This window comes from Prorops nasuta, unplaced genomic scaffold (assembly GCF_024137725.1).
Source record: "Prorops nasuta isolate Cenicafe-Biocafe unplaced genomic scaffold, Cenicafe_Pnas_1.2 PNAS00009, whole genome shotgun sequence".
Taxonomy (NCBI): domain Eukaryota; kingdom Metazoa; phylum Arthropoda; class Insecta; order Hymenoptera; family Bethylidae; genus Prorops; species Prorops nasuta.
Genome location: NW_027116806.1, coordinates 8,344,181 through 8,359,079, shown reverse-complemented (window position 1 = coordinate 8,359,079; position 14,899 = coordinate 8,344,181). Strand labels below are relative to the sequence as shown.

Here is a 14,899-nt window from a genome sequence, read left to right as displayed (position 1 = left end):
GAGGGGGTCAGGCTGTGGCCGTAGAACGCGAGAAGAGTCGGGACGATTTGCTCGCAAGAGAGGATAACACCCTTCGTGGGAAACTTCAACTTTCACCCATGAGAACAGGAGCGAGCTAAAACTCGATGAATGTGAAATTGATGGTTCTTGACGTTTCAGCAAATCCGCGCTTTTCCACTGATATATATAACAGTTTCAGCGGAAGAACAATGATAATAGTGCGGCGGCACTTTTCTTGGTCGGTCGTTTCCAACTAAAGAAATAAAACGTCGCTCCCCGTTCGATCCATTCGATGAAGCGTCTCTAAATATTGTGTGCAGCTATATATATACTGTTTAGGTGGTCGCGCGGAACAATCGTTGCTCCTGCGATGTATTCTTCTTCGATGTAACTTAATACGAAATACTGCGAGGTGGCTGATGGTCCGCCGCGATTAATTCTCGATGAGAGTGTACCGCGCTCGCTTCAGCGGGGACGGAAGAGTCGCAATTACAATGAGTCGCGATGGAATTAGAAACGCCATTTGCTAGATGAAAAAGAAGCGATAAAAAACGCATTATACAATTACTAAAAGGAAAATGGAATCCAATTTTCTCCGAACGCAGTACGTGTGTTCGTGACCTTTCTGCTAGCTAGCGAACGTCGAGAGCAAGTAAACAAATAGAAAGGTATAAGTGGGAACTAAAGACGTTCTGGAGAAACCAACGATCGCAATACGATATGGTCATATGTAAACAATGACGAATTTATTTTCTTTCGAGCAGTCCGTTTATGCTTTGCGCGTTATAGTCCACGGACCAAGAAATTCTTCTTACTTCTTCAATGAGAAACATCTCTACTTTTTTCTTCCATTATTATTTTTCTGCCGTTCGCGCAGACCGGAGGAAAAATTCTGAAAGGTTTTTCACGTTGGAATGGTCGCTCCCTCCCTAACCGTAAATTGCCTCCCTCCTCCCTCCTCCCGAACTGCAACAATAGGCCAGAAATGTGGACGTGGAAGAACAAGCAGGTTTTTTTCCTTTTTGTACTCGTGCTACGAGACGCTTATTCCATCCAACAACGAAACAGCATTTCTTCTTCCTACGCAATTTCGCATCTCGCCATTATTTTTTTTAACCGTTAAATTCCCGCAGTTCTGCTAGCTCTGCCATTAAACTCACTTTCGTTCAGACAATCGTTGCTTTCTGCTCGCGGCTGCGAATGGGTTTTTATTTATTTCAAACTCGCCACATCCGAGAGGTACACAGTCAAATGTTTTTCTTTTTTTCTCAAACCGACGATACTCTGGCATATCCACCGTATCTATAATATACATGTGTATACAGAGTGGCTGTACCACGCGGAAACTTTGGAACTGGCTCCTTCCTTTCACGCGAGGAATATTATTATTTTCTTCTTCGATCCCCCACGCGGCACTCGTACGTTTTTATCGATATAACGGGATGACTAAGTTCGTTTCTTCTTTTTTTTTGCTATTAACGTTAATTGAGTCCTACGGACCAAACCTAAATTAACGTTATTCTATACTATACGAACGAGAGCTTCCACACGAATCTCTATTTTGATATGTTTGACGAGGTAGTACTCGTTACCTGTAGCGTCATTTTGTCATGTTGCTCGCACGCTCGAATGCATATTTTTCATTGATATATAGTTAGGTAGGCTGACGGAGGGAAACACGTGTGCGCGTATTTATACACGTTTTTCCATCCGCGAGACAAAGTTTGACATTCTCGGTGTTGGCAAAGGGCACCGCGATGCAAACAACGTACACCGTGTGAGCTGGCTTTTAGTGAGTTATACTATACGAAAGAATACGCAGGTATAGCAGCCAGGCGATATTATGGCCATTACGGGACGCGTCTTTCTCTCTTTTTCTTTCTACATACTCAGAATATTTTGTCAACTCTATTATTATAACTCTACCCATAAAGGGGTCCATGTATATACGAGCGTTTTCGTTCTCGAAGGTTATAAGCGCGTGTAGGGCAATATATATAAGCACTGACAATAATAATAATAACAGAAATTGAAGAGGAAGCAGAATCGAGTGGGATAAGATGATGTCGAGAGCAAAGAACGCGTAAAATTAACGCTGCTTTTGTATCCAAGAGAATAGACTTTTCTGACGCGACTACTTATCTACATACGCGTGAATGATGACAAAAATGGAATAGGCTCGGTGTCTATGAGGAAAGTACAATGTTTCCCTGGAAAAATTGAAAGTTTAGTAGAATACTAAGGATAGCAGGTTATAATAAAGAGGAAGCTAGGCAGTTCGACCGTGACTTTTGGGAGAACCGGGGACGGAAGAGGAGGAGAGACGAGTATATCTATTAAATGCATTTATATGCAATATATTGGTAAATGAATGATATGTGTAATAAGATGGCGGTGGCTATCATCGACGAGAAGGATTGGTCAAGAGAGAGAGAGAGAGAGAGAGAGAGAGAGAATAGAGTGTCGTAGAGAGTACTTTAGAGCGGTCTGTACGGATGATACGGTGGAAAAAATTGAGTAGGGCAGCAGAGAGGATAGAAGGATGTTGAGTGAGCGAACGAGCGAGTGAAACGTGTAAGGTGTAAGGTGTAGATCGGGGATATAATAGAGGGAGGCACGATCAGTGCAGGGAGCATTGGAGAGGCGAGCGAAGCGAGCGAGTCGGGCTCTCGGGCACACAGACAGGCAGCCACTCCGGACTCCGGGTCCCGCTATCCGGTCGCCCGCTAGCTCAGGTCAATGAACCCGAGCCCGCCTACTGACTTTACCTCAAAGCGTTCTGCCAGCTTCGAACCTGCGACTATCTTCGACAACAGGCGAGAGCCATTGCACCGTCGCGCGACTCCCTGTATATATAGTTCTCTTGCTCTTTCTTACATGCTACCTTCTATATATATATATGTATGTACAGCGAAGATGCTGGAAACTGATGAATTTTTCGTAGAGCATCACCCTCTACCCTCCCCCTCGAATCTTCTTCTCTTTATCACCCAAAGGGAGGGGGGAGGGGATTCTATTCGAGTCGATCGACGCGCAAGCGAGGAGGAGGATACGCGTCAGCAGGCAGTTTGACCGGCTTTTAAAGGCAGCAGCCACGTGTACAGTCCGAGCGCCGCGCGGACCATGAGGAGGAGGATGAGGAGGGGGAGGAACGAGTACCTGCGAGTTGTGCGCGCGACATGATCACTCCTATATATATAGATATACTATTCCAGCAGGATCAAACTGTTTAATTTACCAGCGCGTTCCCTTCTTCTTTCTCTCGAATTGATTCTATCTTCAAGTTTGAGCTCCCGTCCGCTCTCCGCTCCGTCGTTGGCTTCCTCAGCCTCTCTGTTTGTCCTTACGTCGTCCCAAGATTGCGCGAGTCGAGCCTAACCACTGCGTCATTTTCTTCCCCGATATCGTTTATCAATATTTATCGCGTGTGTTCTCTTAAGAAAACAAGCAAAGCCCTTTGTTCCCCTTCTTGAATCTTCAACTCGCTTTTAAACAAAATTATTTGTTCCGGCAGCGTATCCAAGGTGAAAACAGTAGTTTACCACAAAGGCTGCTATTACGAGAGAATCGAAGAAGCGATTTATTCGCGAGACTACGAAAGATAAGGAGAATTGTTCGCGTCCAGGGACACATTGGTTCTACCTAAATATATATATGTAGCTACATTGAGAACGGAGAAGGCACGAAACGCAAGCTTTACTCTTCTTATCTCTGATATTATTACATCCGACGCGACGCGGGAGCAAACAAATTTCCTTCGTTTTAAAGAATTTCACCAGCGCGAAGAGTCACATAATCAACGGAATATTCAACACGTACGTCTAATACTCCCTTGTTTAAAATTATCAGCATTATATTTGCAAAGGATGATCATCGATAAGGAAAAAAAATCGTTGGTCCTCGGGCCACGCGGCGTCTATATCGGTGTCGGAAGAATCAGAGCTTGCACGCCTTGCACAGAGGCTTCCAGTGGAAACGCTCTCGAGTAACTATAGGAAGGTCGTTTCATTGACCCACTGATTCGTTCCACTTGCCGTCAAACGTGCAGCTATATAGTGTACTTGACTAGGAAGCATCGCGCGCACAACGCATTTTTCCCAATGGAAAAAACAGGACGCATAGTACAGACTATGGAGCATGGTGTATAGCGAAGGAAATAGGCTCGCAAAAATTGCAAAAGCGCAAATTTTCCTGCAATAGCGAGTTTAAATGTGTGTGTATATATATCCAGGAGCCAAGTTGCTTATTGGTGCGCGCGAGAGCTAGCACCAATAAAAATATGTGCAGAGTTTGGAGTGGTCAGCGCGGCTGGTTCGGCCTTCGAACCAGACTAATTTATCTAGATATAATTTCACATTAAGTCAACTCTGAGGATGATCCTCCAGAGGGATATAAACTCCCGTTGGAATGTATGCCATTGGCTGCTGCAGGATAATAATCTCTCTCTCATACTCATTCCTGTTCTATTCTTGCTTCCAAAGGGGCACATACTTATATGCCTCGTTCCATCGTGTTGAGAAAGCTAAACTTGCTTTATCCGCGTTTCGTTATAGCTTACTTTGCATTGTGTAGATCCTTCGAATAACGCAAGCAAAATTGCGTAATTTCACAATTAACCAAACGCTGTACGAGCTGATTATTTGCGGAGGGATAGAAGAATTTTTAATGGAATATGAGTGTACATGTATATATCCATTCATAGTTAACTCGCGTGGATAAGAAATTCTAGTTTCATTATTATTTTCCTTCATTTCTTTATCGAGGGTTCCTCAAACGTCAGTAATTCCATCGAGTGAAACTCGAGTTACGCGCAGGCGCGTTTTCACAGTTTTTACTTTTGATAGTGGATGAAATCAGGGAATATTTGGAAGATTCGTACAGGTGTATTGCGGCGCGGAGCGCACCTTGTCATTAATTAGGATGTAATTTTCTATCGTCGGGTAATTGCTCGTGGAGTGGTATTCGCTGACGTACTTGTTGCCGTTTTGTAAGGAATGTTTGGAAATGTGGAGAATGCGCTTCCCGGAAAACGTGAATAAGGATTGAGCAGAGGATAATAGGGAGAGGGAGAGGGGGGGGGGGGGGATGAGCGCTTGGATTTTATTTCAGAGCCGTCTAGACGTTCTCAGCGCAGGTATACTGCACGCGCAACGCGAGAATTTCTACATATATATATATATATACATAATAGAAAAGGCAAGAGAGAAGATTTCTTCGCGAAAAAGCCTTCCTGTATACATAATAATAATATTCGCCCTATCATAATTGCATAATTATAAGGGATCCGATTGGATTAAAAATTTCTTGAAGGCAAGACACACGTGAGATACACCACAGAATTAAAAAACAAAAATATCATCGTAAAAAATATTGTTTTTATCAGGCGATCGTATTTTGCAACAGTGATTATTATTATGTAATTAGCCAAACTACGCACGAAATCAAAACAATTGCAGAGGTTTATCGTTAAAGTTTGAACAAGTCAATCACGACAGATATATATATATATATGTATATATGTATAATACCCAATACGATTATTCAAATAAATTGTTAACACACATTTAAAAGGGAAATACATGAGAAGAGGCTGATAAGAGGTTCGTTCAACAATAGAGTTGCTTACGAGTTTCAATGAGTTTCTTTTTTTCAGCGTTTGAACAGTCGAGCGAAGAATCAGAATGAGACGTTTCTATCTTGTATTACAAATGCGTATGTGTGTGTACATATGCGTGATCTAGAATGAAATGTTTACTCTTGTTGGAATTGATGACTGACCGAGAGCACCTGCTAATCGGCTCATCCATCTAAATCAGTTCACCTATGTAGACGAATAAGCAATTTATATGGAGCCAGAGGTCCGAGATTCAATTGAAATCAGCAGCCGGAGCAGCAGCAGAATGTTTATTCAACGTCTCCTATTACTTATTTATCATGTTTGGTTGGAACGGTCGGACCATTGGAATACTCCGCGTGCACCACGCATCGTCTCGTGCGAGTGAAGGAACAAAAGGAGCTTTTGCTCGCTTGCTCCCCCTCGCGCGCCCTCAACTCGATAATAACTGCGCAAAAATCACTCTTACTTATTTTGTTGGGCTACCACACACGTATATACATATGCAGATACAGCAATTTCTTCTTTTTAGTGAATATTGCAGTTATCACGCTGCGACGACCATGTTAAATAGTGAATTCCAGATCGGAGCTGTTATCAGGAGCTTTGCGTCAAAGTCAGAGATAATTAACGAAAGGCGCAATTAAAAATCCCCTCAAAAACTCATTTGCGAGAATTAAAAGACTAAAGTTTGATTTACCGAACGCTAGCTACGCTGCTAGTTGTTGTATGATACAAATATGTATTTTTGTATGTGCTTACTGGCATATGATATATATATATATATATACCTTCAGATGCCAACTTTTCGGAACAATTCTCACAACTGCAGAGATACGTGTAGTTATATATTTGTACAAATATACGAGCTCAAACTGAAATTGCCCCTTATTGTTATCCTGATGCTGTGTTACAAGGGGAATGCGATGCAGGGATATTTATATGCTCATATAATGTATAGCAAATTTCCAAATTAATTTAGCTATCATTGGTAATCAGTAAAACTACACGCTCGTTTACAAAATAATACAGAGTTTGTAAATTTGCAAGAATCATTTTTATTGGGCGATGACATTGATCTAAATTAAGAAACAAATCAACTGGAGATTATTTTGATAAAAACGAAGCAGCGAAGCCGGTAACGTTTGGTCATAATGGTATCACTTGTAGTCATATAAAGTTTGTTTTTTTATAGCACAGGATATTCTTGATTGATTCCCCTGAAGATCCGTTGGAAGTTGTGGGAGATGTCGCTAGTCTCGCTTGCTCTCTTTCGCAAGGATTTTGCGATTGCGTCATCGCGCCATCTTTCCGAAGAAGTGGATCACTTTTGCGAAATAGCAAAGTTGTAGGCTCGATCCAAGCTCTTTGATTCTATCGCAATGGCAAGCTACTAGCCATATAAAATTCCTTCATAGCACGCGGAATACTTGACTCGTCTGGAAGCTGAGGAATATGTCGCAATTATCAGTGTGCTTGGCGAAAACTGATCGCGTCAATATTTCCGTGATTCTCCTTCCTTCAGAGATATAATCCGTTGTCGTGTCCCGTTTAACGACTATTCAAGCGCGGTTGCATTGCGAAAACACGACAGCGTAATCAAGGTCAAAGTTACTGCTTGTTTTTCGACAAAACTTAAACTACCGGTTGGACTGACGCGACTAAACGAGATATGGAAGGAGGAGGATACTTGGCACGACCTAATCAACAAAAAATCTTCATGCAGAAAAATATAAATTGCTTTTATTCAATTTCTTTCATCTATGTCCCTCGAGCCAGAGAAATGCGTTGTTAAAAGCTTTGAGAGTTTTTAATAATTTAAAAGTTTAGGATAAGCTCGGAGGAATGGAGAGATAGAGTTTTCGTTATGTCAGTGTTAAGGTAAACTGTAGATATTGTTAGATGAATCTGTGGCATTGAGATAGAGGATTCAAATCATTCGCGCGATTCTGTTAAGTGGAAAACAAAAAAAGATGATTGTTGTACGGTAAGAATGGGTTAATCATATCGCAACGAAAAAGGGGGGAGGCTAGGCAAGCCAAATGTGCACGAATGATCCAGCAAACGGAACCAAGGTCAGAAGTGTTGTCTCTTTTTTTCATAGCTGAAATATCGGGTTTGGCTGGACTGTCGGCCGAGCTGGCCCCATATCCCCCCTACCCCCTTATATTTCCGCTCCTTCCTTTCCTTCCCACAGCACACCACACGATGCGACGCGACGCAATGGGTTACACTCGGGACTGACTCCTTTTCTCTCCTTTTTCCGCCTATGCTAAAGAGGAGAAGCGATCGTCGAGCAAGAAAGAAACAAAGACGCTGACTGGAAGGTTAGAAAAGTGAGAGAAAAAGAGAGAGAGGGAACCGGTTTTAAGAAAGACAGAGCTACGTGTAAACACGGCGAATGCATGCATCGTACCCGTGCAAGACCCCGAATTTTAACTGGAGATATCTCATTTTCTTCATTAATCAAACATCAAACTTCGTTTTCCAACACATAACCTCGAAACAACGAGTCTTCTCACTTTCGTCAATAAAATACTCTCGTAATCCTATTTGATCAGCTGATATAACCACAAATAACCCTTGCATTATCATTGCTGCACTGCAGTAACGTATTTGGAATATCTGCGTGTTTGAAATATTAAGAATACACAAGTTTTTCCACACATATAATCTATCGGGATATATTTTTTCGATTTAATTGAGGCTTTTCCACGATTGGTCGTCGCTTTTCCTTACGAAACCTAGCGAGATCTGCGCAAGCGTACCGGTTAAAGGAACGCACCTAAATGGCTATAAGAATCCTCGAGTAAACCGGTTTCCTACCTCCAGAGAAAGAGAGAACAAGTGTAGCATTCGTGTAAACTGATTATCATCTTTGGGCCCGGGAGCCCAGGAAGAATCCTCGATATGCCTGGAAAAATCATCGAGCCGTTGCACGTGATTCACGGATACTCGACGTTGGTATTGCTCGGCATTGAAATCTACCAGATCTATCCCGTTCTCGTGACGCGTCATTCGTGTCTTTTTTAGTCTCTTCAGTTTTTAGGAGCCTCCGTCAACTGTCGACAGGCGTGCCACCTGGTTGTGCAAACTGATAACGGCTAAATCTTCGCGATTTTAACCCCAAAAGTAGCTTAGGGGACGTGGGCTCTTCTGTAATTATAGTTTATCACGTATCCGGCAGAGGGCACGCGTGTAGCGGTAAACCGTCAGCACAGTACAGCTTTCTTGTATCCTTTCTATCCTATACTCTTGCCAAATTACCACCTTACGAACCTTTATATTTTAAACTGAAAGAATTTAGCATTTTCGCCATTTATCCAGACGACCATATTCATATTCATCCTTCGACCATCTCCTTGCCGAGAAGTATCTATACACGCTGTCGGCTTTATGTGTATGAGATTCCAGTGTATTATTTAACACACACGTTCCATGAGAAACGGTATTAGAGGAGACATTTCGCAAATTGTTCGACCCCGAGGTATTTGCATTTTTATAGACTTATTTATGTACGTGTAGCACACGTCGTCTTTGGCATCTGGTTTTCAGTTCAAAGACCTTGAAAAAGTCAGAGTTACGTCGAAGGGAAAGAAAAGCATATGAAGCGTCCAGTGCCCATGAAATAGCAATGAAATCTTCGTGATTCGCTGTACGATTTTGCACAGAGTTCAACCGATGCCTCGTCCTTTACGCAGGATATGCGATTTCCGATAGTCAGCAGTGAAAAGAGAAACGTCACCAAATGCGTGTAAACGAACGTTCAGCAATTTCAGTACATTGCTTCCCCGAGTTTCCTCGGCAGAACGATTCCTCGACATCAGCTTTACTGGTTTGCAGAAATTTAAAAAAATCGCTTATCGTTGCTTTACTCAGAAATTCCTCCAACGGTGATAATGACCCTCGGTATTCGGTAATCAAAAATGTCAATGGGTCGCCGTAAGATAGGGTCCCACTAATTGCAATGTGGGCTTGGAAACAAATAACAAGATACTCCCATGTAACAGCTCAGGACAGCCTTCAAAATTCGCTAGAAACTTTACATTATATACTTGATGGCTTTTAAAATACAGCATCAACGAATCTCTTATCTCACGGATTCACACAGCAATGCTTTCATTTTATTTTTATCAAAACTGAATCGTTCGCAGATAAATCCGTATTATGATTGCGATAAAGTATAATTAGCGCTTAATAAACATAACGCGAGCTCTCGATTCACAGAAAGTTTATGGAGTGTGAAAGGTTAGTAGGAATACACGATACACCAAGCCGTTTCTGGATCAGGTATTTATTGACGTTTCGCAATTGAAGAGGATCAACTCAGAGCCGCGCCGTTACCTCATTTTGAAAATTCATTCGACAAAATCGGTGCGGTAGCGCGGGGGACCTAGCTCCTACACGATAACAATGGCTCTCCAGCATGTTCCTTCTTTTCTCTCGGTAATAGAATGGCTAGAGCGAAAGAGACCTGCTTTTCCTCTCTGCCACCAACAGTATACAACCAGCTCCAACAAGTGTCAAACGGTCTACAGTATAAAGCAATAAAATCTTAGCTATTTAGCACTCTGATAAAATTCAGCATTACAGTTAGCCTCGATATAAGGCTATATTGATTCAATCGAGATTAATTGCATATGATTCGAAAGAAAGAGGAATTAAAAGCCCGCATTTGTCTAATGAAAACATTTCTCTTATAAACTCAATAGCATCTTCGAGTATGACTACTGCTCTCGCTCAAAGCAATTTCAGTTTTCACCAATACAGGCCAGGTAGATCTGCAATATGAGCGATTTGACAGAAAGGATTCTCCAAACGTTATCTCCTTACATTGTTCGGATGAAAATGTTATCTTGAATATTCTTACAGGAAAGACGGGCAAGTTTATACAGGTAGGACTTACCGAGCCTAACAGCGCTAATTTCAGGGACTCGTATGAGGAGGAATGTGCAAAGAGCGACAGCAAGAACGAGGAGTCTAGCGGAGCAAGTTCCAAGGTTCAAGGCACTTCCGGAAGCACGTTCATCACCGGAAAGGACGGTGCGTGGCCGCCGAGGGCCCGCAGCCACCGCCATCGCACACCTCCGTGACGTACCACAACACTCGAGAGCACACCAAACACTCGTGAAAAAATATCAATAACAATAAAAATAAATAGCGACTTCACTTGACACGGTGCGCTTAAGCCACACCGGTTGCTGACTGACCGACCCCGACTCGGTGTAAACTGCGGCAATTCTCAATCTCAATAAAGCTCCGCTCCGCGTGCGCGTTTCCGGTTGAGTGGTACTGTGCCGGTAGGGGGTGGGGGTTGGGATTAGGAGGGGGAGATAGTCGGGGTGAATTGAGAAGAAAGAAAGGGAGAAGAGGGGAGGGGACTTGTTTCGGGGGAAGGGGGGAAACGTAAAAAAAGCGCCAAGATTAGAGTGACACGAGGAATTGGAGCTTAGTTCATGGCTCTCACATCCCAAGTTTTCTCGGTCGCGGTCAGCAAGCGACTGATGTTGTCGTCTTGTCGTTCCTTCTGTCTGGCTGGCAGGCTGGCCGCCTGGCCACTCTGGCGAGTGGCGGCTCTGGCCAACCAAGATGGCGTCTCCTGTGCGCCGGCTACGCTGCGACGCGCCACCGCTACCGTCCCAGCATCGGCCAATCACGGCTCGCCATTCCGGCTCTTACTCTCGACTCGACGTGCTCCTCGACTTCGGCTAGTTCGGCTTCCTCCGCATCTCCGGCCTCCGGGCTCCGATCCGATCGAGAACGGACGGAGACTGAGTAACTCACACCGCTCACTTCGGATCGTTCTAACTTGGAAAGCTGGAATCGGAATCGGGCCCTGACTTGAGACACCTCTCAGTTAATCTGACCCATCTCTGAAAAGGATCTGTCTGCGGTCCTTGTTGCCTTATCATTTAACCTCGTTGGATAACGCGCATCCTTGCCCCTCTTCATCTTCTTTTATCAGACTCTTTTAAAAAAGTCATTGCATTCATCAGCCACGCTTTAAAGCTACAACTATACTTTTTCTTGAAAAATCCACCGTTATCAATTTTTACCCTTTATTCTTCAAGTATTTATATATGTATATATATATATATATATATACAAACTATTCTTCTTTCAAGCTTTACCGTTTTTATTAACTGTTTATATAATTTCCGTTATTTCTGTGTATTTTTTTTAACATTTAAATGACAGAAAACTCAATGGATTTTATTATAAGAGTTTGCTTGAACGCGCTATTGTATAATTTCTTAAACTTTACAACTTAGGATAATGAAACAGTCGTTTTATTCCTTTGTAAAAGTGGCTTCGTTAAGCAACAAGTTACACAAATTTATTGCCACAATTTCTTCATTTAAAAAATAAATTGTCAAATGGTCTATGAGGGGGGTAATTCCAAATCTTTACTGCAAGGAACGACGAACAGTTAAAACTTTATATTACATTCTTTCTCGTGTGCCGGTTGACCTTCATAATGACATGCACCGTTAATGTGATGACGTTTTGTTATTTCATGTTCAAATACGTTATGAAGGTTGCCTAATTTTTGGAGTCTTCTTTCTAATAGAAGCTGCAATAATAATACATTTTTCACCAAGCTTTCAAAGTAATTAATTGACGAAACATTAAAAATTCCACGCAAAGATTGGAATTCCTCGAAAGTATTTTCTTATTGTTAGCATTATACATTATAGTATGGCTCTAGGTTGTGTCTCTTTCATACAATGAAACTCGAGTAATAAAATCAATTTATTTTGTCCATTCATCCTGCAACTGGTGCAATTATTATTCATGCAACTTTAACGACTGTTATCCTGTTGATACATAAAACTTTACAAAACCCAGTCTATAAACCTTATTTAAGTCGTGCTAATTTAAGTAGAAATAATTTATCTCTGGTAATAAGATGAACTACAAAGCCGATTACATGGTTTCTTAGAACAAGGTGATGGTGTACGTGCGTGTGTATGATAAATACCAAAAAATGTAAAGGACCATCTACGATAAAACCATATCGTCAGCTTTTGCAACATTATAAAATCCTAAATAATAAATATTACAAAATAACATACCGTACAAGTCACTTTCTTTTCATCTCAGAAAAAATAATTGATAATGTTAATAATATTTTAAAGAGTAGCGAAACATGAATGCATTCTTGGCGAGCTATTAATTCACATTTGGAAGAAGGTACGCATAGTGTGAGAACGACGGTAAAAGCGAAAGGGACTTGCTGGAACATCTCACGCTCTGTGCTCAACCTTCGTCTCTATCAATGGAATGTTACTTTACCAGAAGAGTAATTCTAGTAAAACTTGAAATACAATATTCAATCACAACTGAAAATTAATATTAAAATATTTTCTCCTGTCAGCAAAATTTAGGAGGGCAAAACGCTATATGTATATATCAAGCGTTGAATAATTACGGTAAGAAAATGCAAGAGTCATTGACCCGAAGAAAGGAAAATAATCGTGAACCTCTTGAAACGTTTGCAGCGAGCAACAGAAAACCGAACTCGACATTGTCTTTATGACAGATTGTCATAGTGTAATGCTATTATATATAAAAAGAGATCGATTGCTCGGAAGGTATGCACATTTGAAGCGCGATTGTCTAGCAGGATCAGGTAATAAGCTATCGTTACGACCATAATAAAGTTGAACTTTATTCGGGAAAATTGTAATTCGAGGACGTTGCGAGTTTCAACGATACGCTAGCTTAGGAGACAGGAAGAAAGGTCGCGCTTCTTCTGTCATTTTCTAACGATGCTCCTCCACTCGCACAAGAAATTGTTGATGAAAGATAGTTTTTTTAAAAAGTGCAACAGCGTGGAAGCGTTAATGCTGGCATGCGTATACACATCTTTCAGGCGTATATATTATACTGTGATAGCGATTAGTGTTTCTGGTGTGCGCCAACCGTCCAAATGCAATAAGAGGAATGGATGTGCCCCGCAACGAAAGTCTCTACGTACAGTCTGTGCATCTATACAATATACATATAAATGGCTTTCATCTCCAGTTCAGCAATGTATGCAGTGTTTACAGAATATAATTCTTGCGAGAAAATGTTTATAGAGACGCCTACATGGACAATTGATCAGAGTACTTGTGTGAGTGTGTGTTGGGAAGGGGGGGGGGGGGGGGTACTCGCACACTTCAGCGAGAACTGCGTGGCTCGAATGTGTGCGTTCGTAAGAATGATTAGAATGTGTCAAGCGTTCAACCACCACGTGTACTGTCATACACCCATACACGCACGCACGCACGCACGCACGTACACACGCTCGGATCAAGATTGGAGTGTAGATTCGTGATGTATAAATACGTGGCTTGATTAGAATGTGTCAAACGTACTACGCATAAACGTGACTTTGCGGTATGTGCGCGCGCCTACCGTACAAACAAGCGAGTATACGTACACATACACATAGACGGAGGTGCCAGGTGGTGGGGAACTAACTGGAGAAGAGATGGTACTTTGTTATTTTGCTCGTGTGCCTCTATGTGTGTATGGGTGAGATTGGGCGTGGAAGTGTATGTGTGTAGGCTGGCACGGCCAGGTACCAAATGCCACAAGGTCACGACGACTCGTACACACAGAGAAACACTCTATACACCCGTCCATGCCGATTTCGTCGTTTATCTTCTACTTCTTCCTCCTATCCCACTCCTTTTTATCAGCATCCTCTCTCTCATCCTTGATATATTCCTCTTTCTCTCTCTTTCAGAATTGTAATATACCAATCCACGCGCAGAATCTTTTAATTATCTATCCCTAATAATTTATACAATTATTCGCTTTCATCCATAAAATTGCATAACTTTGTGCTATTCTAGTAAATCTCGCTTTATATTGAATATAGATATATGTATGCTGCATGGCTTTAAAAATTTATCAGATGTATTAAAAAATAACTACATTTTTACTAATTTTTTGAGAAGTCGAATAGTATCTGCGAAACAATAAAAAATACCTTACAAATATAGAATTATACTTACAGAAAAAATTAGTAAAATGTGATATTACATAATTATGACAGTTTTAAGGAAGCAAATATTTTTATAATATGCTATAACTTAATTTAATATAATTTTTCACAGCCATCTCTTACTCATTCAAAAAATTTGATTTCTATATAGTTTTTGAAAAAAAAAATTATTATAATTTTCAAATACAAATATATAGGAGCGGAAAGAATTAAGAGCGTGAAGGTAACTTCAAAAAATATAAATTTATACCTGGAACTATCAAAGTTTTGTTTTTTTTTCTCCATGG

The 14,899-nt window shown here is 41.4% G+C and overlaps 1 protein-coding gene across 4 annotated transcripts in view; it reads right to left on the bottom strand.

Annotated features, from left to right (window-relative positions):
* Positions 1-14,899, bottom strand: part of mgl (megalin) — a 48,932-nt gene that overhangs the window by 30,107 nt on the left and 3,926 nt on the right. For 3 of the 4 annotated variants that reach the window (XM_066732032.1, XM_066732034.1, XM_066732033.1), the window contains exon 1: positions 10,521-11,038. The exons of the other annotated variant lie outside the window; for it this stretch is intronic. In XM_066732032.1, the coding sequence (XP_066588129.1) occupies positions 10,521-10,692 (172 nt within the window). In that variant the 5' untranslated portion in view covers positions 10,693-11,038. Of the gene's footprint in view, positions 1-10,520; positions 11,039-14,899 lie in introns of those variants that run through there. 4 annotated transcript variants of the gene reach the window in all.